This window comes from Nerophis ophidion, linkage group LG13 (genome assembly GCF_033978795.1).
Source record: "Nerophis ophidion isolate RoL-2023_Sa linkage group LG13, RoL_Noph_v1.0, whole genome shotgun sequence".
Lineage (NCBI taxonomy): Eukaryota > Metazoa > Chordata > Actinopteri > Syngnathiformes > Syngnathidae > Nerophis > Nerophis ophidion.
This window is the reverse complement of record NC_084623.1, coordinates 36,566,377-36,589,936: the sequence shown is the minus strand read 5'-3', so window position 1 is coordinate 36,589,936 and position 23,560 is coordinate 36,566,377. Positions and strand designations below refer to the sequence as shown.

The 23,560-nt window shown below is 39.0% G+C and overlaps 1 protein-coding gene across 1 annotated transcript in view; it reads right to left on the bottom strand.

Moving 5' to 3' along the window:
* farsb (phenylalanyl-tRNA synthetase subunit beta) overlaps nucleotides 1–22,622 on the bottom strand; it is a 38,712-nt gene extending 16,090 nt beyond the window's left edge. The window contains exons 1-16 of the mRNA XM_061918855.1: nucleotides 22,484–22,622; nucleotides 22,011–22,066; nucleotides 15,184–15,338; nucleotides 15,032–15,104; nucleotides 14,798–14,913; nucleotides 11,656–11,806; nucleotides 11,464–11,572; nucleotides 7,532–7,602; nucleotides 7,376–7,437; nucleotides 7,100–7,151; nucleotides 6,900–6,961; nucleotides 6,591–6,798; nucleotides 1,983–2,063; nucleotides 1,819–1,911; nucleotides 1,521–1,638; nucleotides 1,095–1,247 (exon numbers count right to left, since the gene is read on the bottom strand). Coding sequence (XP_061774839.1) covers nucleotides 1,095–1,247; nucleotides 1,521–1,638; nucleotides 1,819–1,911; nucleotides 1,983–2,063; nucleotides 6,591–6,798; nucleotides 6,900–6,961; nucleotides 7,100–7,151; nucleotides 7,376–7,437; nucleotides 7,532–7,602; nucleotides 11,464–11,572; nucleotides 11,656–11,806; nucleotides 14,798–14,913; nucleotides 15,032–15,104; nucleotides 15,184–15,338; nucleotides 22,011–22,066; nucleotides 22,484–22,541 — 1,618 coding nt within the window. The 5' untranslated portion in view covers nucleotides 22,542–22,622. The remainder of the gene's footprint in view (nucleotides 1–1,094; nucleotides 1,248–1,520; nucleotides 1,639–1,818; nucleotides 1,912–1,982; nucleotides 2,064–6,590; nucleotides 6,799–6,899; nucleotides 6,962–7,099; nucleotides 7,152–7,375; nucleotides 7,438–7,531; nucleotides 7,603–11,463; nucleotides 11,573–11,655; nucleotides 11,807–14,797; nucleotides 14,914–15,031; nucleotides 15,105–15,183; nucleotides 15,339–22,010; nucleotides 22,067–22,483) is intronic.
* Nucleotides 22,623–23,560: the final 938 nt, after the last annotated feature.

Sequence of the window (23,560 nt, the reverse complement as noted above, 5' to 3'; positions counted from 1 at the left end):
GTAATATAATGTTTCATCTTCTTGGTGCGCTGGACTTATTTCACTCTAAGGGACGCGTAAGAGAGAAAACACTTAAGTCGATGGGAGAACACACAGAAACCCAGATTTGACAGGGAACGCCCACATTTAAAGGTTGAGCCACCCAAAGGACGCATCTTGGATGAAGTCGCAGAGTGACAGATTTAAATTGAGGGGAAGACTGCAGCACAGCCAAAATCCTGACTCTTAAGCACCTTTTTTAATTATGCAAAATGGAAAATAGAGCCCTAAGTGCATTATATGTTTCAGAGTTGGAATTTTTTCAAATTAAAACCGCAGTGTCCATGCATCAGTTTTATATACAGCTTAGCCATGTTACCCCTTTCTAAGTTTACCTCACGATGATTTAGATTGTTTTAGAATGATATTGTTCAAGATATCCCGCATCAGTTCTTCCAGGATTTCGCTGCCTGTATTCACGGCAGCATTTTCAGAAATTTGCAATGTTTTGACCTTTTTTCTCTATAACAAACGTGAATCAGCTTGTACTTTTATGGATTTTTAACAATATTTTAAGTGTTACTTGTAACCTTAACTTAAAACAACGTGTTTTTAACAAATATTGGAATCATATTGTACTGCATGTTTTACTTGTGAGGAAAGGGTCACAGGCTTGTTATATAAAGTTGTCCTGCACTTTCAAAATGTAAGCTCCTCAGTTCAAATCACATATTTTTCTTATCCACGATATAATTTTTGGGAGGGACATATTCATCTGTATTCAATATTGGGGAAGACACATCCCGCCCCCAGTTCCTATGTCTATGGGTGAAGTCAAACAACTGTCATGGAAACTTTAGCCCCTCAACATGGAAGCAGGACCCCAGACTAACAAACCCCACAATGCAGTCGCTGTATGTAATCTTCATCAAATGTGCAATACCTTCCCGTGACCCAGATTTATCTGCAAACGGGCTTGGCGAGTAAATAAATGAGCTTTATGGCATAGCGGCAAAAATGTGTCCCTGGGATTTTCTCAACTTAAATCCAGTCTTTACTACCCAAAGCTTGGACACTGGCACATTGCATTAGACCTGATTATGCAAGCGCCTTACCTTCAGCAGCCTGGATGTGGTAGCCATTTTCCCGGCTTGGCCTCACCCCCAGTAGTTGCATGGTTCGGTCGAGCAGGCCGTGGATCACCTCAAAGCCTGGACTCTTGTTGTAATAAACAGCACAGAAACGTCGGCTGTTCCTCGCCCCAACATCTGGATGTTAGGATGACAGCCAATAAGTCTGAATCAGGCTTAACCAACGACATAGTGACTAGGGAATAAATACCATATCATTGCAAAAAAAGTTCCAATTCTTTCATCTTTACACAGCAAGTTCGATCATGACTACCGGTATTTTAGTTGTCACATTTTCATTAAAAATGTTTGTTGCATAGATGATGAATGTGGGTGAGCAAGCAAAGATCACACGGAATTGTTTAAAATGCATGTTCATTTTCCTTCTTGACACCACAATCACACGCCTACCTTTAGTGTCATCTTTCAGCACTACATCAGATATCTCAAACAGCTTTAGAGGAAGAGGCATTTTCCTGTTGGCTGCAATTGTCTTCAGCAAACCTGGCAGCAGAGTGGTGCGCGCCACCTGGTGGAGAAACCGAACTGTGTCTAATGAAAGGGGCTACAATCTTTGGCAAGAGCGCCCTTTGGTGGAGGTACAAGAGACACCACATTAGAGGCGATATTTTGTATTGGACTGTTCAAAAAAATGGAAATCAAATTGTTTCTATGCATCATTTCATTTGATCTATTTTAATGATTTTACCTGGAACTCTGCGGTCTTTGGGTTGGAGATGTGAATAGCCTTGGTTTCAGAGATCTTCTTTCCAAGCCTATCTGCTATATCTTCTTGAGAGCACTACAACAAGAGTAATGTAGCATTATTCTTAAAGTTAAGAAGAGAAACAAAAGAAAAACAATAAGTTTTACCAGAGCAAAGTTGAGGGCCTCTGTGAATCCGGCTGCTGCAAGGTCCTGTCTTAGCAGCTCTGTCAGTTTATTCAGTGGAAACTATAAATGTATAAAAGGACAAAATTATTTGACATGGCTGTTAGTTATATACACTAGGCTTTATCAGGATTTTGGAAGCTGATCGTGGATTAGTTAGTTTGAATAAATAACCAACACCATAATGCATTGCGCTCCAAATATATCAATCTCAAATTCATCAGTAATGTCAAAGTTTGAGTTTCTTGTCAGTGAAAAATGAAAAGACCAAAATTAACAGTACAATCACAGCTGCAGCTCAGGTAATAAATGATATTACTGTTGCACTTGACAAAAGGAATATTGTGCTTCTCTGTTTATTGACCTATCAAAAGCTTTTGATACTGTTGACTCGCTATTTTTTTTTTTTTAAGTCTTATTTATTCAGGGTTGTCTGAGACGGCAGTTATTTGGTTGTATAAATATTTGTGTAATAGGACTCAGTGACCTGGGGCATAATGTGACAAATGCTAATATGCATTTTTATGCCAATGATAAAGTTCTTTATTGTTTTGGACCCACTCTTGTCCAGACCATTGAATGCTTGCAAAAAGCTTTTGTTGCTCTCCAATATTCACATATTCAGCTCAAACTAGTCCTCAATGCTGATCAAAACAAACAAATGGTGCTTTACAACTTAAAGAATGTGCCTCAATCTATCCCGCCATTGTCCACTCTTAATGGAAATATCAGAGGTGTTTTGATTGAGCATTCCCTCACTTTCAAACTACATGTTGAAAATCTTCTTAAATCTTGTTATATTTGTGTAAGATGCAACTTTGCGTTTTACTTACAGCTGTCACTTGAACAGGACTTCCTTGAAAAAGAGCTTTTTAATTTCAATGATTTTTCCCAAGTTAAATAAGGGTTAAAACATAAAATTAAACACTGCAATGTCAGTACATCATGAATTTAAAAAAAGCTTTTAGTATATTCTACATGTTTTAAGTTTAAGTTCTATTTATCTAGTATATTTATTACATGCAGTGTTTGTCCTATTTTCAATTGCTATGTTGAGGCGATCTATAAAGAGTCCTTCATAGGATTGGTTCTATTTCATCAGGGATTTTAAGAACCAGTCCATCCAGCAATCATCAATCAAGACGTCCATTTACGGGTTAAAGTTAAAGTTAAAGTACCAATGATAGTAGGCGAAATTATTCTCTGTATTTGACCCATCACCCTTGATCAGCCCCTGGGAGGTGAGGGGAGCAGTGGGCAGCAGCGGTGCCGCACCGGAAATCATTTATGGTGATTTAACCCCAAATTCCAACCCTTAATGCTGAGTGCCAAGCAGGGAGGTAATGGGTCCGATTTTTATAGTCTTTGGTATGACTCGGCCAGGATTTGAACTCACGACTTACCGATCACAGGGGGGACACTCTAACCACTAGGCCACAGAGGAAGGTTAAGAATGAAGCACTTACAACAACAGACATCTGCCGGTAATCTTTGCGCTCTCTTCACTGCAACAATTTCCATCTGACCGACTTTTAAATGAACTCCATCATCAACTCCTGCCTCATCAATAAAATCTCCACAGTAGTGATATTTTGAGGTGAGTGATGTCAAAAAACAACAGCAGGATGGCATCTGAGATGGCGCAGCACTTCAGGCTAAAAATACTGCTATAGACTATCAGCATCTGTCGAGTCAAAGTTGAGATGAACTCTTCTGATGTATTTTGTCTTTGACATCAATACTACAAGTTTGTCTTGAACTATGTGGAATGATAACGCAGACATGCGATGCTAACCAGGAATTCTAACATAACAGCTAAATGATTGTAGCTGTGACTGTCAAGTTGACCAAGTTTTTGCAGAACACTTACATCCGTAGTTTCAGCACATGAAAACCCAGTTCTAACTTAGAGGAATTACCCAGGATGTGACAAAGCATTTCCACGGCGTGGTCGCTTTGTAGTGGCCTCGCGACGGCCAAAGCAATGACGCTTCCATGTTCCTGCGTGATACTGGTAAGTACTGTTATACTCGAGTTAGTAGAACACACTCAAGGCAACAGCACTGGGTAAAAAAAGGTGTCACTATGAAAGTGTTTCATTTTATGTTCGGGAGTTCTATTAATGTCTAGAAAAGTTTATTGATGTTCCAACTATGAATAGTTTTGACAATAATAATCCTGCTTTACTGAAAAAATCTTTTAACACGGTCATGTCCGTTACCAAATAACCTTTATAAAAGGACACTTGTAAACAATCCAATGAGATCAAGGCTAAAAGTCTATTGTATTGAGGGAAATATGGATCGTAACAAACAGGTGCAGCGTCTGCAGTAAAGCAGTTGCTCCTAGTTTATTCATTCCATCTAGGTTTCTACCCTTAACTATGGTCACGACCCAAACGGATATAAGCGGTCAAAATGAGCTTTCCTTACAGGATGGCTGGTCTTGCTCTAAGATCTCAGTCATTCAGGAGGCTCTCAGAGTGGGGGGGGCGGGCTTGGGAATCTACTGTGCATGCCTCCCGTGACGTATTCAGGGACACGCTGGAAAGACCATGTCTCACAGTTGTTTGGGACCAGGCTCTTTGTGGAGTAAGTAGCAGGATAGAGAGAAATCAGGGCTTCCCTACTGAGATTGTTGGTACCAGGACCAAATGTGGATATGTAGCAGAAAATGGGATCGATGGATGGATAATTATGTTAGGGCTGCATCAAACGATTCAATCAATAATTTTTTTCGATTAATCTGTACATTTAAATTAAATTGTATCTGTATTTTGTGGAAAAGGTACAACAAATTCTAAAATACACTAACAATTTTCTTCTAGGCAGAAACTTCAAATGCGTGTTGTTTGATCAGTGATGCAAAAAAATGCAATTTCAATAGTGTCCTTGCAGTGCTCTGCATTGCAGCTGCGGTCCTTGCTCATTACTTATAGAGCCGTTTTACTTCTTTTTTTAAAGGCCTACTGAAACCCACTACTACCTACCACGCAGTCTGATAGTTTATATATCAATGATGAAATATTAACATTGCAACACATGCCAATACGGCCTTTTTAGTTTACTGAATTGCAATTTTAAATTTCCCGGGACTTTTTTCTTGAAAACGTCGCGTAATGATGACGTGTACGCGTGACGTCACGGGCTGTTAGGAATATGAGTGCTGCATACACACAGCTAAAAGTCGTCTGCTTTAACGGCATAATAACACAGTATTTTGGACATCTGTGTTGCTGAATATTTTGCAAATTGTTCATTTAATATTGGAGAAGTCAAAGTAGAAAGACGGAGTTGGGAAGCTTTAGCCTTTAGCCACACAAACACACGGTCATTCCTTGTTTAAAATTCACGGAGTTGAAACTTTACTATGGATCACAGCGGACATGGATCCCGACTACATGTCAACCAGCAGGTTTCGGTGAGAAAAATGTGGTTAAAAAGTCGCTTCTTACTGGATATTAGCTGAGCTTGTGCAGTCCATACAGCTGCCGTAGACTTCCCCGAGACACTGCGTTTCAACACCCGGCCGTGGACGTACACTTCCGACTATCAGGTACAGTTAAACTCACTAAAACACTAGCAACACAATAGAAAGATAAGGGATTTCCCAGAATTATCCTAGTAAATGTCTCTAAAAACATATGAATCCGTCTCAATGCAACGCGATTGCAATCGCGTTTTGCTTTTTTTTAACTTGTTTTTTTTCTAGTCCGTAGCTATCAATATCCTCAAACACAAATCTTTCATCCTCGCTCAAATTAATAGGGAAATTTTTGTTTTCTCGGTCTGAACAGCTGTTTTTGTTGGACGCTCCCATTAAAACCAATGTGAATATATGAGGAGTCCTCAACATGTAACATCATCGTCTGCGACTTCCGGTAGAGGCAGGGCTTTTCTCCAGTTGCGAACTTTATCGTCGATGTTCTGTACTAAATCCTTTCAGCAAAAATATGGCAATATCGCGAAATGATCAAGTATGACACATAGAATGGACCTGCTATCCCTGTTTAAATAAGAACATCTCATTTCAGTAGGCCTTTAAGTGCTCATGCAATACAGAGTACTGTTATGGAAAGCAAGTTCTAATTTGGAGTTTACAGCATCATGAATTTGTTTTAGAGGGCTTTGACGGCCACATAGGTATTTTTTTTAAATCTTTAGAATACCAAAAAAGACATGTCCTTGTCTCTCATAATTATTGTGAATGATTGGCAATATTCCAAATAACTTGCAATTCCACTTTTAGGGGGACATCCACTAACAGTAAGCAGTAGCACCATCTGTCGACAAAGCTGCAAGATAAGATCCAAAAGTGATGTTTTTTGTGATCATCTCCAACTTTTCCACAGAAATTGACCAATAATGATCGGAGACCGGTTGTTTGGAACACCACAAGTGGCATCTCTTTCTTCATGACCGGCCATCTTTTCTCAATGCAAGGTACGCGATGTTGACGTATTGATGTCATCGATGAAGACGACTAAGCCCTAATATTTATGCTAATTATTGTATGATCCAAACAGTGCCAATCAGATATGTACAGTGAAATCTCCACATCAGTTGTAGTACACAAGGTACATTCAGTTACCTGGTTGGCTATGGTGTAGGTGGTTGGGATGGTGCGGGTTATGTTGTTGAAACCAAAGGCCATGGCTGCATCCTCCATGATGTCACAGGCATGGATAATGTCTGAGCGGGTGGGCGGGATCTCAACCTCTATTTCATAACCAATACCTATGACCCTCGAGCGAAGACACATGCGAGTAAGCATTTCGGCGATCTTCTCAGTTGACTCGCTGTCAGATAAAAGCGAAACAAAAAACTTAAAAATAGGTTAAAGTTTCAAAAGATCATTTTGTATTTTACTACAGTATTGAATCTGTCCAAAATATCTTACTCGATGCCAACTTTGCGATTGATAAACTTGCCGGTCACTTTCTCCTTTCTATAGGCCAGTTCCTAAACCACACAATAGAGAGTTTAAAAGTTGCAAAGGGAAATCTATAGGCCAGTTCCTAAACCACACAATAGAGAGTTTAAAAGTTGCAAAGGGAAATGTGGTCAAATGTATGAAGGTAAGAATAATGGGTGCAGTACTGGATATTTGCAGGTCGCGCCATCAGGGTTCACCACTTCAGCCTCTTCTACACTGATTGAGAATGAGAGAGGAAACAAACCAGAATCAATACGGGAACACAAGACCTGTCTGCTATTCAGTACAATTACCAAAATTGACACGAGTATTTATAATGAAAGGGCCAAAAGACAGTTGATGAACAGAATAATGGCTCAACATATTCTTAAAATGTTATTATTTTACCACCGCTAAATGTAAAAAATACATTTGAATTGCAAACAATGTGTGTGACTTACGTGAAAGGCTGTGAACAATATTCGCAGAACATTGTCACCATCGTGTCCAACACAATCTTTGCCTGGAGCAGAAAATACATTTTAGTTGAATTTTTGTGAGAAGGCTGATTGAACAAAATCAATGAATTTGTCTGTAAATTCTCTACTTAGCTGTACCTTGGTCAGGTCTGTGGCCGTGCACTCAATGAAGACATTCTTGGTGTTGAGAGTGATTTTTGAGTGATCTCCTGTATAATCAAATTGACAAATAATGTAGTTGAACTTGCATTTAATTTTATTAGTTGCAACCTAATATACTGAGGATGCAAGTGTCTACGTTCTGTAAAAAGCCTGTAAGGCCACCCAGCGCTAGTGTGCCTAATTAATAATCACTAAAATCAACAAAAAATAAGGTTATATGATTTCCACGTTAACGTAATCACCGATGGAATCACATAAATGGCCAATAAAACAGAATCTGCTGTTAAACACAGAATATCACGGAAATTGAAATAAATGTCAATGAGCTTCAAGAGGTAGTCACCTGAAAATGGTTTTACTTCAGGTGTGCTTGAGGTTCATCGAGAGAATGCCAAGAGTGTGCAAAGCAGTAATAAGCGCAAAGGGTAGCTATCTTCAAGAAACTAGAATATAAAACATGTTTTCAGTTATCTCACTTTTTTTTCAAGTACATAACTCCACGTGTTCATTTATAGTTTTGATGCCTTCACTGACAATCGACAATGTAAATAGTCATGAAAATTAATAAAACGCATTGAATGCCAGCAACTTAAGGGTTCCAGGTTCGATCCCTGCTTCCGCCATCCTAGTCACTGCCGTTGTGTCCTTGGGCAAGACACTTTACCCACCTGCTCCCAGTGCCACCCACACTGGTTCAAATGTAACTTACATAATGGCTTCCACTATGTAAAGCGCTTTGAGTCACTAGAGAAAAGCGCTCCATAAAATATAATTCCCTTTTTCCTGAAATGTTTTATGGTGGGTCTGGGTGTTGTGTAGTACACAACTGCATAACTGGTGTTGAAAAATTATAACTTTCATAACTTCTGTAAATATGCCCTAATCTTCCCGAAATTGTTTATGGTGGGTCGGGGTGTTGGGTGGGACCTAACAGCATGAATACTGCAGCACCTGTATTGTCCCAGTGTGATGATAAATTGATAAATAAATGCAACTGTATAACATCTACCGTGCGTTTATAGACCCTTAGAGGTGAAAAGTTACATCACGTCAGCAATAACTTTAAATGTGAAATTAGTATGTGATATAAACTTATTACATGAAAGCCTTTGTTATAATCTTTTGAAACCTTACATTTTTTGCGATTTTCAACTCAAAGTTTCCATGTAAGCCATAATCATCAAAATTATAACCAACAAAGGCTTGACATATGTCACAATGCGTGTGATACGTTATTATAAGATGTTACATTATTGTGCAATTTGCACATGATTAAATCCTACAGAAGAATATTAATTTCTTATATTTATTATCAAAAAAGTTATTTCTTTTCCAAGCAAGTGCCTCTAAGACCTCACAATTGGCTTTTTAAGGTCATGTTACCTCTAAACTAAACATTATTGATGCAAATCCACCCTTTTATCTATTTTTTTCCCCCAAATAAGAATTAATAAGAGAACTGTTAAGGAAAAGAATCGTTAAGCAGAATCGAAAGTGGGAGCAGAACTGGAAAAATCTTAGCAATTCTCAACTATAGCCATCTCTGACTAGGGATGATGTTCGAAAACCGGTTCTCCCGATTGTTCGATAAGAAAAGAACCGATTCCATGGATTTGAATCCCTTTTTGAGAAACGGGTCTCGTTATCGAAGTCACTATAGTAAAGAAAAATATTTGGTTCGTTATTCGAATCCCTGGGAACGAATCCCGTGTCACAGGAAATGTCTTGTGGCACGTCACAGGAAAAGACGTAGCTCAGTGGTTCGGCGGCAGATACAGAAGCAGCAACAACGATTGACCAGAAAAAACCCCTCCAAGGCATGGCTTCACTTTACTAAGAAATACGACGAGGAAACGGCTATCAGCAATTTTGCCAGGCTTCGCTTTCCTGTAAGGGGAGCAGTACAACAAACATGTAGAAACATGTTCAGGCCGCACATAAGCTGAAGGTTAGAGAAACGTGTCGTGTCTTTGAAACGTGGAGAAGCAGCGACAGAGATGACGAAGCACGCCTCTCTTCCTCTGCTTCAACCCGCAGTCCCAGTGATAGTGCTGGTGAGTAACTAACGTTAACTGTTGCAGGTTAATTTCCACATCTGCTCACTTGTAGCCTTTAGGCTAAAATAACGTTACCTCATATGTCAACCAGGACTACAGTAATGTTAGCTAGACTAACGTTACCTAAGCATAGTCAGTGGCTAATGGTAACGCTAGCCTTTTTGTATTTGTCTGATAACGTTAATGATATCTTGTAGCCTACACCAGTGGTTCTCAACCTTTTTTCAGTGATGTACCCCCTGTGAACATTTTTTTAATCCAAGTACCCCCTAATCAAAGCAAAGAATTGTTGGTTGAAAAAAAGAGATTGAGAAGTAAAATACAGCACTATGTCATCAGTTTATGATTTATTGAATTGTATAACAGTGCAAAATATTGCTCATTTGTAGTGGTCTTTCTTGAACTATTGGGAAAAAATTTGTAAAAATAACTAAAAACTTGTTGAAAAATAAACAAGTGATTCAATTTTAAGTAAAGATTTCTACTCATAGAAGTAATCAACTTAAAGTGCCCTCTTTGGGGATTGTAATAGAGATCCATCTGGATTCATAAACTTAATTCTACACATTTCTCCACAAAAAAAGAACTCTTTAACATCAATATTTATGGAATATGTCCACAAAAATGATTATTGCACTGTTGCATTTCTTTTCTCAGTTTATGAAATTATATTCATATTTTGTTGGAGTATTATTCAATAAATATATTGCTATTTTTAGAATATTTAAAAAAAAATCTCACGTACCCCTTGGCATACCTTCAAGTACCCCCAGGGGTACGCGTACCCCCATTTGAGAACCACTGGCCTACACCACTCCAGAGTTTGCAGGTCTGTCTAATAAACTAGTGCTTGCAAGATGTGAATTAAGATAATGTTAACATTATCCTATTTAAGATGATGACAGCCAGAGTGACCAGGGCAGTGTTTGCTCTGTAGCACAGAGCGTTAACCCATTTACCATGGCGAGGTATAGCGCAGAGTGCAGCAAGATGAGTGAGGAGGAGAGTAACAACATTACTCGCAAGCTAACGAGAATGATGGGGAAAATCTCCTCCCCTTCAACTTGGTGAACACAGAAGAATACAAGTAGGTTAACAATTGTATTTTGCTGACATGTAATGGAGCAAAAAGTAAACAACATCATTACTCTGAGATTTGTTTCAAATGTAAAGTGCTGTACAATGCAAATGAATGCATGTATTTTTCTTAGGTGGCCCACTTAAAGGGGCACAAACAGTCAATATTTAATTATTTAATAAAAAAATGTTGGGGGGGTAACAACAGCCAATATTTATTAAATTTTTTTCTTAAAAAATAACAGTGAGCTTCTGTCAAACCAAGTATTGTGTTTTTTCCATATACAACAACCTATCTAAATTCGATAAGGGAATTGATAAGGAATCGGTTCGATCAGAGGATTCGATAATGGCAATGAAATCGATAATTTCTTAACAAACATCATCCCTATCTCTGACTGTAGCTAAAGTAGTTGATCAGTCATAACACCGCTGCTAACTTTTTTCTGAAACAAATTCAGGGAAACATGGAAATTATTGGTTGTATCTTGCAACACGAACATCGAATAGATGAATTAGACTTTTGCGACTGGCTAAAACCAGTACTGTAATGCAGGTGATTAACAGCAGCAGCAGAGGTGACCGCTTCCCGAAATCTTTAAGGAATGACTAATTGGTGTGAGCGAGCGGTGTAAGTAGCACTTTTTCAGTCTGAATACTACCATTTGTGTCTGAATTTTGGTACCTGTCCGTGTAGGAAAGTGAGATCTCCAGTTTTTTTAGGCTTGCAACTTAAAAAAACCCAAAAACTAAACAGAACAGCGGCCTGCTCACCATTGATAATAGGAGGCATTGATAAGACAATGCCATTGCTGTCATAAATAACAGGGTACACAGGCTTGTCTTCAATGATATGAAGATAATGTCGCAGGTGATTGTCGGTCTAAAAAAAACAGATGAAAAAAGCAGGTAAACAAAACAAGACAAACATGATGAGTAAGGACCAAGCATAAATTAAATGTACACCTTGTAGAGGCTCATGAGTTGGGTGGCAGTGTATTCTTTGGTCTGGTTCAGTGGTTTGAAACTGATGTCTGCAGGTGGCTTGGCTGTGTAAGTAAAAGGACCTGAGATAGTATCCAGGTCATGAGTTCCAATTGCCACCAGGGACCTTTTCCTGCACAAAGATAGTTTAAAAATAATTTCAATTAGTTGTATGACAAACTTTTAAGAGAACATTCTCTACAGTACGTGAGGAACACAAGAATCAAAGCATTGTATTGTTTTGGTTCCACATAAGACAATGTTTTGAGTGACACTGAATTCACAGTACCAATGTAATAATTGGTATCGTTTTATGTTTTATCATTGCAGTTTGGAAAAATCTACCAGTACAATGTAAAGTGTGAGCGGCTTAATAAGACGAATCTTGCGTATAATTACTGTTTTTTTCTGACCAAAAAATATAAATATATATCGAGCACATTTTATAATATATCGATTGCTGGCATGGCCGCTCTACTAACCAAGCCATGCCGGTTGGCAGAAAAGTAATAATATCCATCCATCCATCCATCCAGCCATCCATTTTCTACCGCTTGTCCCTTTTGTGGTCTTAGGGGGTGCTGGAGCCTATCTCAGCTGCATTTGGGCAGAAGGCCGGGTACAGCCTGGACAAGTTGCCACCTTGTCGCAGGGCAAACACAGATAGACAGACAACATTCACACTCACATTCACACACTAGGGCCAATTTAGTGTTGCCAATCAACCTATCCCCAGGTGCATGTTTTTGGCGGTGGGAGGAAGCCGGAGTACTTGGAGTAAAGCCACGCAGTCACGGGGAGAACATGCAAACTCCACACAGAAAGATCCCGAGCCCGGGATTGAACTCAGGACTATTCGGAACCTTCCTGTTGTGAGGCACAAGCACTAACCCCTGTTTCACCGTGCGGCCCAAAATTAATAATAAATATTAATAAAATAATTCTTATGCGGTATGCATTTTTGCAGTTTGAGCGGAATAAGTGCAGCGCCTTCCTCCCGTGCACCTGCAGCCAAACTTGCCAACCCTCCCGATTTTCCCGGGAGACTCCCGAATTTCAGTGCCCCTCCCGAAAAACTCCCGGGGCAACTATTTACCCCGGTTTCCAGCCAGACAACAATATTGGGGACGTGCCTTAAAGGCTGTGAACTCACGCCAAACAAGAATGACAAACACATGTCGGGAGAACATTCGCACCGTAACACAAAAGAACAAATGCACAGAATCCCTTGCAGCACTAACTCTTCCAGGACGCTACAAAATATAACCCCCCCGTTGGCAAGTATCCCTTCAGCATTAACAAAGAAGAGTCCCTTCAGCATTAACAAAGAAGAGAAAAATAAAGTGTTGTCAATGTAGATGCACTGTACGACTGCTTCTAAAATGCCCATAAAAAGTTGTAGATGTTTCCTTCATGTTTGAAAACAGAGCTACATGCGACAGGGAGGAGCAAAACATAAATGGGCAATAAATGAGTGTCTCCGTGGTAATGCTTCTTAAAGTACACGCAAAATAGTCATTCAAATAAAGCACCACTTTTTGATTGCAAATGCAACACGCTCACATACCGGTACGTGCTATTTTATAGATTGCACACGCTGATTACAGCGTGGTGTTGAGATCTTAGTAAATCAGGTCCTTAATGTAACAATGACTTCAGTCATTATAATACAATCCAGTTTAGTGAACAGCTTATAGAAAACTGTCAAAGCTTTTGATGACCAGAAAATTAAACCGCGTTTTCACTGAAATTAATAGAAAAATATGATGGATGAGTAAGAGCTGGCACAGCAACTTCATATGCCAAAAAGTATTCATCCCTATTCAACGTTTCATTGCTCTAGTGATTGAAAGCAATAAGAGAAGAATCAATCACAAAAATGTTCTTTATCAATTCAAACACCAAACAAGTGTCAAACACATCTAGAATAATAATAGACTTACCACTTATGTATTTATTGCTAAATGATTATACACAACTTCACTTTTGCAGCGAATATCATTTACCGTAATTTTCGGACTATAAGGCGCACTTAAAAATCCTTTCATTTCCTCAAAAATCAACAGTGCGCCATATAACCCAGTGCACCTAAAGTACGGATTAATTGCGGTTGTGCATACAGACCATGAAGCAATTTTATTTAGTACAAGGTGTAATGATAAGTGTGACCATTAGATGGCAGGCACACAACCTACAGTCCACCTGTGTGGACTGCAGGTTGAGGCTTGTTCAATAAATGACGCTCGCAAGCAAGACCAACATTTGTGATGTTTCATTGAGAATATAGAACAACACACACGGCGCTCATATATATATCTGTCAACATGTTTAAGCATGACTTTGATAAGTTACAAAGCCGCACCGCTTGGCGGACTGGCAGCGTATTACGGCTACTGTAGTCAGACGTGCTGTGTTTCAACATCCATTCAACCACCCCTTGTCCCTTTTGGAGTGGTATCAAAATGGCACCTATTAGGAAACATTGGCATTTTGTTTTGACATATTATGCAAAACAAACTTTTGTTACCTATTGCTTTCTGCTTTTGTGTAATTAGGCTTCGTAAGTCCCAAAAATTTGCTCACGTCCACCATTGTAGTCCACGCCGAAGTCAAAAAGCTCCTTTTTCTCTATCTTCTTGTTGTGGGGCATTCATCCTCCACTGTTGGCATTTCTAACATAAATTAGCGTACATTACTAACTTACATCTCTCAGTATTCGCAGTATGGAAATGTTAAAAACTACCGGTACAACAAATATGACAGGGAGAAGACGCTGTCGAAGTGGACTGACGTAAATAACACCGCCAACAAAACAGCATATCCTGAAGAGACAATCAGAAAGCGACTTAAAGATGGTTTGTAAAACAATCTATGCAAAACTTTGACCAAAGAACCACCATTACATTGTATGTAGACCACAAAGAAATGTTTTAAATGTAGAAAAAAAGTTTCAATATGACCCCTTCAAAGCGCCTTGTAAATACGCGCCTTTTGTATGAAAATAGAGTTGAATGGACCCGCTAGTTAGCAGTATGTTTTATAATCCGGTGTGCCCTATGATCTGAAAAATATGGTATACCATGTATTATCTACTTCGCACAACCCTAATTGGTAGTCATCTTACCTGCAAATGTTCTGATGGAGTTTCTCCTGCAGCTCAATGAAGCTATCATAGCGATCCTGTGAGAATGTTATGTTCCTCAAAACTGCTGCCACAGCAAAGGGGCGCACAGCAGCTGTCTGCACACAAAAATAGCAGCTCCAACTTAGGACGGGTTTGTTTGATTTAAACTGTTTTTGCCGAAGGTATTTTGATTCTTTTTCCATATTCTTGAAAAACTATGAAAATCTGACTCACCTCCTTGGTGATAATGAGTTTCTGAGGTTCGCCGGTGCTGGGGCTAACACGCCTGTACCGAGGCGCCTCCAACCTGCACAACAAATGTCAGTCGATATCAGTTATGCATACACTGAAAAAAAACTGTTAACTGACAATTCTACAAGTCTTACTTATTCTTGAAGACCTGAATCCCGCGAACCAAACCTTCTAAACAAAGAAGGTCATAGCGATTTGCTGGTACGTCGATCTTGTAAAGGATGACATCAGATGCTCCTGCTGCCTTCACGTCGCCCCGTTCGCGACTTATTATCTCTTTCTCTGAGGTCTGCATTAGGACAGATATGTGATACGATTTTAATTAAAACTGTTAAGGTCAATATTCAGGATTTCCTGAAACCTGCAAAGTTGTTATACATGTCACTTACAAAGAGTAACAATTTGTCTTCAATTATTATTAAACACAATAATGTATTTTGTTAAAAGGAGGAGAAAAGTAAAGAAAACATTTTAAATGTCGTGGTGCATACAATACATCAGTCAGTAATATACTGTGACTTGGTATAGAGGAGGCCCTCAGATATGACATAACTTGTTAAAGAGTTATGATACACTCAAAAAAATTCATTAAAAACTTTGCTTTGGCTAAAGCAGTTTGGGTAGTAAACTCGCTCCAGAACTTGTTGAGGGTGTGCGGCAAAGAAATATGTTGTCAAGTGTACCTACAGTGACAAAAGACACCGCCCTCACTCTCCCTCAAGTCCTTCAATATGTGTGCAGTGCATCAAAGAATGGGGGCTTTCACCATTTAAGATAAACCTGTCATCACAAAAATGCTCAAAAAGGGAAATATCACTCAATATCGGCTGCTTGACCACAGCAATCATCATGGAAAAAGTGCTGTTCCTACAATTTATTTTATTACTGCTTCATTAAGCTATTATTGTATGTAATGTTTGTATTACTGTTTTTCATGTCATTCATGTGTGCTGTGTATAGGTCAAGGCCAATAACACATTTTCCTGGATGATATACTGTCCCACAAATTTTTGCAGAAACGATATTGTCAGCATTATTTTTAAGCACTAATGTTAATCATAATATATAATAAAAAATTACAATAATAATGCAGGTATTCCTATCAAACGCAATAATTTTTATCATTCCAATTGGAAAGTCCATCCATCCATCCATTTTCTACCGCTAATTCCCTTTCGGGGTCGCGGGCGCCTATCTCAGCTACAATCGGGCGGAAGGCAGGGTACACCCTGGACAAGTCGCCACCTCATCGCAGGGCCAACACAGATAGACAGACAACATTCACACTCACATTCACACACTCGGGCCAATTTAGTGTTGCCAATCAACCTATCCCCAGGTGCATGTCTTTGGAAGTGGGAGAAAGCCGGAGTACCCGGAGGGAACCCACGCATTCACGGGGAGAACATGCAAACTCCACGCAGAAAGATCCCGAGCCTGGATTTGAACCCAGGACTGCAGGAACTTCGTATTGTGAGGCAGATGCACTAACCCCTCTGCCACCGTGAAGCCCCAATTGGAAAGTCAAGAACTTTTAATTATCCTATATAAGTAAGTAAAACAATAAAAAACAAACAGACTCTTTATCTCCTTTGGTAAAAATCGCACTTCAATAAAGCAACATTTTGAAGTGTAGTTTTTTTTCCCCCCAAGTTTGAAAAATTGGGTTGGGGTTTTGTCTTTTATTGTTGACATCACTTTCCAACTATTTAGGCATACTGGCTAGTTTGTCTGTGTTTATGGTCTCATGTTGCTTACTTTAGTTTGAAGTATTGCTACACCGGATATTTCACTTTACATTTATCCTTTTTCTTCTTCATTTGGGTTAACTTGCAATGCTTCTCACTCGTGAGGCTCTATCCGTGCTTAATGTGTGCATAAGCTAGCTGTCGCGCCTCCAATTCCTGATAGAAATTGTGGACTACTAACAACTTCGTTCTGCTTTGAATAAACACGCTGAGAGATCGATGCACATAGTGAACCCTTTTTCACCTTTTTGAAAGCGAGACACAAAGAAAACAAAACAGACATGGACATGACAATTTATCGATGACACTAAAGATATCAAGTTAATGTTCATTCACCGTTCAATTATGGTAAATGATTTATTGACTCACAGCCTAACTGAATAATTTACAGGGATGTGAGCACCCTTTGAGAAAAATATACCTTCTCACTGGCTACGAATAAACACTCTAGAACTACAACTGCTTCAGAATGAACAGTGTTCTGATTGTAATCATCCAAATATGATTAGCAGCAAAGAGGACAATCATCAACGGAGGCAACAAGTAAGCTAGAAGGATGGTTACCTAACGAGCAAGATTGTTTTTGGTGCTCCTGATCATTTTTCTGTCCTACAGGCTGCAAGTCAGAGTGGTGTTTGGCAAGATGAACAGAAAGTATCTGCGGCTGAGGCTGAGTTCAACAAATTTTGTTTAGATTGTAAAAGGGACAAGCGGTAGAAAATGGATGGATAGATGGATTAAAAAAACTGCAAAAAAATAATGTTTAAAAACATTGATTTCCACGTTTTCCAGGAAATTTCACATGCCTGGATTTAACTGTACGTAGAGGGATGGCGCCACACCGGGGGGGTTGGGAGGTGGATGGGGCTATAGCTCGGTCAGAAATTTGTTTTCACAATTAATCATTTCTCAAGTTTTTATGTTGTGATCCAAAACAGTATTGCCATTGCATAAATGTCTGTTTTCATTAATGTTGCATATGGTTAAGGACACTTTTTGGATATGTTATTTAGTTATTAGCAGGTGCATGAGCACTGTACCCGTCACCTTTACACGTGAAACATTTTTGCCAACGTTGCTTGTGTCAGGCTTAACTATGTTGTTGAATATTCTTTGGTCAAATTCTGTTAAAACTACTTCTATATAAAACATGCATGTGCTGTGTATCATAACTGAATGTATTGCTTGTATTCCGTCACGTGACTTCTTTCCGGATATAAAAAACAGTGGTTGTCAAACTAGCCAAGATGGAAGTTGTACAGCAAGCAGCGCGCAAAGTCTGAGTACGCAAGGGGCCTAGATCTTTCTGCAAAAAAGCAATCATAAGCAAAATATCAAACTTTGCAATGGAATAGATCCCTATGCTTAATCAAAAAAAGATTTGTCGAGTGATATCAAGAATGACCTCTCGGTGAAGTTCCCAGACATGTCAAACAATGTTGTGCTCCAGACATCATTCCACACGACAAAATAGATAAAAACTTAAAAAAGCATGGAGGTGTACAACTTTTTGTGTGTGGCTAGGTCAAGGAAATTGGTGCCAAGAATGTCCCAGATGAATCTTGCATAGTTTTTGCTCGGGGAAGGTTGCAGTTCCTGATTTAACTTGGCGTCTACAACTATGTTTGTGGCCTTGTTGTCGGTGCATGGGCCGTTTACGAGTATGTATGTTTTTCCCCGTCTTTATCAAAATATAACTATAGATCTCAATGTTGTGTGTGTGCTGTAAGCTTCATTTATCACAGATGCCTTTTGCTCACATTTGATTTCTTTCAATTTACACCCGCCGAGTTGGGTGTTTACAGAACACACATAGCAAAAATGTGTTTTAAGAACTTCAAAACAAGATAAAATAAAAATATATCAACATAATTTCTAAATGGGAAATACTAAGCTTTAAAAGTATATCAAACAAACCTTTAACAAAGTGATCACTGCAAATGTGCGCATTCTTCAACTCTGCTCCCCTGGACTGGAGTCTGTACTACTTTTATTGTCATCTTTCGTAAAATCTTGCACTTTTTCGCCCTTCTTGATTACTTCTTGAGGAACTCTTAAGAAATGTTTATCGTTTTTGCAATTCGAATGTTTCGTACAGTTAAGAACTATGCAAACATAGGGCATTTTGCTACAAGAAAAGCTAAACGGTTCTTAGTATCCACTGAGAACAAATGCTACCTTGACCACCACGCATATTTATTAAGCTGGACGTAAACTGGTGTGACATCATGTAAATCCAAGCAATACAAAAAAACGAAAACTGAAGCCATAAAAATCTCTTATTTTCTTAGCTCCTCAGGCTGTAATTGTCTCCATGTTTACTGTCATTTAATATACAATGTAAACTTTCCCACGCTGTTTTTCTAAATGCTTTTTAGTGCATTCTAAACAGTAAATAAATGGCATCAAAAACATCCGCTTAAAAGGGAGGCTACGGGAGTCGCTCAGTTCTGACTATAAAAGCCCTTAAAAGAACATCCAAACACTTCCATTAAGGTTTTATTTACATGCTATAAGTATATATGTAATGTAGTAACAGGCACATTTATAATAACATTTAATATTTATGTATTTTGCTCATTTGAAACATACGCGGTGCATTAACTTAAAAAAAATGTATCACGACGTTGGCTTTTTTCCAACAACATAACTGATTACTCAGTGCAGACTTCATTAGGGCCAACAAACAAAATACAATGTCACTTACTGTACAATGTATGCTGTCACTAGGATGCTGACTGTTAGAATATTGCTGTATTACTGTTTGGATTAAAAACTACTCAATCCTCGGGGGGTTTTCGTGTCGTTCTCGCTATTTTGTGGTCTAAATTGGCTGTCAAAGTGTATCAACTTTCTGGAATACGTCCTCATTCTTCTACTATTAAGGTGAGAGGCATGACTTATGATCTACAACCACAAGCAAGGACGCAGTTTACAACTCTAAAATGCCTAAATTAGGCACAAGCGTGTGATTACGACGCAGCTATAAATAGCATTGCCGCTTATAATAACGATTCAAGTTATGAAATGTAAATGGAGTATTGTTGGCGGTTTTTGAATGGTTAATTATTAGGTTTAATGGGTGGAATAGTGGAGCTCCCATTTACTCTGTTGTGAGCAGACATTCATTTACGAGTTAGAATGCATTAAAAAAATACAACTGTCATCAAGTCATTTATAATGATTGTGAATGATATTGATTGCACAACTACTTTTAAAGCAAATCCACCCATCCCTTTTCTACCGGTTGTCCCTCTCGGGGTAGAGGGGGTGCTGGAGCCTATCCCAGCTGCATTCTGGAGGAAGGCAGAGTACACCCTGGACAAGTCGCTACCTCATCACAGGGCCAACGCAAACGGACAACATTCACACACAAGGGCCAATTTTTTGTGTTGCCAATCAACTGATTCTTAAACTCATAACACAGAACTTCCATCCATCCATCCATCCATTTTCTACCACTTATCCCTTTCGGGGTTGCGGGGGATGCTGGAGCCTATCTCAGCTGCAATCGGGTGGAAGGCGGGATACACCCTGGAAAAGTCGCCATCTCATCACAGGGCCAACAGAGACAGATAGACAACATTCACACTGACATTCACACACTAGGGCAAATTTTTTGATTTGCCAATCATCCATCCATTTTCTACTGCTTGTCCCTTTTGGAGTCGTGGGCTGTGCTGAAGCCTATTTCAGCTGCATTTGGGCGGAAGGCGGGGTACACCCTTGGACAAGTCGCCACCTCATCACAGGGCCAACACAGACAGACAGACAACATTCACACTGACATTTACACACTAGGGTAATTTTTTGTGTTGCCAATCATCCATCCATTTTCTACCGCTTGTCCCTTTTCGGATGGCGGGGGGTGCTGGAGCCTATCTCAGCTGCATTTGGGCAGAAGGCGAGGTACACCCTGGAAAAGTCGCCACCTCACCGCAGGGCCAACACAGATAGACAGACAACATTCACACTCATGGGCAGATTTTTTGTATTGACAATCAACTGATTCTTAAAGGCCTACTGAAACCCACTACTACCGACCATACAGTCTGATAGTTTATATATCAATGATGAAATATTAACATTGCAACACATGCCAATACGGCCTTTTTAGTTTACTAAATTGCAATTTTAAATTTCCCACAAAGTGTCGTGTTGAAAACTTTGCGGTATGATGACACGTGCGTTTGACGTCTCGGGTTGTAGCGGACATTATTTTCCAGCCCAATCCAAGCTATAAGTAGTCTGCTTTAATCGCATAATCAAACAGTATTCTGGACATCTGTGTTGCTGAATCTTTTGCAATTTGTTCAATTAATAATGGAGAAGTCAAAGTAGAAAGATGGAGGTGGGAGCTTTTAGCCTTTAGCCACACAAACACAGTCAGTGTTTCCTTGTTTAAAATTCCCGAAGGCGAAGCTTTAATATGGATCAGAGCGGTCAAGCGAACATGGATCCCGACCACATGTCAACCGGCAGTTTTCGGTGAGAAAATTGTGGTTATAAGTCGGCTCTTACCAGAGACATCGGCGGGGCTTCCGTCCTGCTGCAGCTGCGTGACTTCCATCAGAGACACTCGCGGTCAACACACCCGTGGCCACACCCCTCTGACTTTCAGGTACTATTTAATCTCACTAAAACACTAGCAACACAATAGGCAGATAAGGGATTTTCCAGAATTATCCTAGTAAATGTGTCTAATAACATCTGAATCGTTCCCACTGCAATCGCCTTTTTTTTCTTTTTTTGTAGTCCTTCACTCTAAATTTCCTCATCCACGAATCTTTCATCCTCGCTCAAATTAATGGGCAAATTGTCGCTTACTCGGTCGGTACAGCTGTTGCTGCTGGAGACTCACATTATAAACAATGTGAGGATGTGAGGAGCCCTACAACCCGTGACGTCACGCGCACATCGTCTGCTACTTCCGGTAAAGGCAATGCTTTTTTATTAGCGAACTTAAGTTGCGAACTTTATCGTTGATGTTCTCTACTAAATCCTTTCAGCAAAAATATGGCAATATTGCGAAATGATCAAGTATGACACATAGAATGGACCTGCTATCCCCGTTTAAATAAGAAAATCTCATTTCAGTAGGCCTTTAAACTCCTAACACAGAAATTAATCTACTAATTTCAACCCATGAGTATCTGAAAGGGATTCCAATTACATCATAACAAATTGCCACATAAAAGTAAAGTCAAACTTACAATTTCATCCAGCTCCAGTCCGAATTCAAAACACAGCTCGTCAAACTCTTCATCAGCTGAAATTTAAAAAAAGGGGGGACATCAAAACGATTATTTCGACATTTTTCATCTTTCCTACATTGGCTTGACAGCATTTTGCAGACTTTGTATGACAAGGAAGATGATGCAATCACGTTGACGTCCAGTGTAACGTACGTGTCACAAACTACTTCAAATAAGTTGGTTTCAGCCTGAAAAAGCGTCAACGTTGGTGGTTATTTAATAACTACGGAATAACACTGGAACGTCCATTGTTAGATTAAAGACAAATTGAAGTGAATTAAATATAAATATATGAAGCTAGATAGTAAGTGTTGCATCTGCTGCTACCGGCCTGTTTATCATTTTCTGTGTCATGTTTTGAAGACTTTGAAAACGTGTGCTAAGACACCACTAGTGGCCTTTGTTTTACTCCAAAATAAAACCTTACTTACTGTAAGTTCTACCCAACGCTTTGAAGAGAAGATCCCTTTTAACTGCGACTGTCGGCATGTTTGTTTGCTATTAAGCGTCTTCAGCCTCATGGAAAAGGACCCTTTCCAGAAGAGTTTAGCAGTCGGTAGATGTGCCTGACTAGAAAAAAAAAATGCTCTTCAAGTATTTCCTGCCCGACAAGTCTAGTTTGAAAAGAAAAGTATACAATTCAGCTTTGTGGTTTAGGACTGCGTAACACATATACATTGACACAAAATATACGCGTTCGTGGTGATATGAACAAATTCACAGGAATGTTACACAAAATAACTGTCAAATATACCGAATGTATACACTTTAAAAAACAACGCATTTAATGATTGACACAACAGAGAAAAACAAAATAATCTAAATATTACATTTAATTAAATCTAAGTGTTTAAGGAAAATAAAATAAATACTGTAATCCAGTGGTTCTCAAATGGGGGTACGCGGCACCCCCATTTAAGAACATACCTTCAAGTACCCTTGGGGTACTTGAAGGTATGCCAAGGGGTAGGTGAGGTTTTTAAAAAATATTCTAAAAATATCAACAATTCAAAAATCCTTTATAAATATATATTTATTGAATATTACTTAAACAAAATATGAATGTAAGTTCATAAACTGTGAAAAGAAATGCAACAATGCAATACTAAGTGTTGACAGGTCGATTTTTTGTGGACATGTTCCATAGATATTGATGTTAAAGATTTCTTTTTTTGTGAAGAAATGTTTAAAATTGAGTTCATGAATCCAGATGGATCTATATTACAATCCCCAAAGAGGGCACTTTAAGTTGATGATTTTACTTCTGTATAGAAATCTTTATTTATAATCGAATCACCTGTTTATTTTTCAACAAGTTTTTAGTTATTGTTATAACTTTTTTTTTCAAATAGTTCAAGAAAGACCACTACAACTGAGCAATATTCTGCACTGTTATACAATTTAATAAATCAGAAACTGATGATATAGTGCTGTATTTTACTTCTTTATCTCTTTTTTTCAACCAAAAATGCTTTGCTCTGCTTAGGGGGTGCATCACTGAAAAAAGG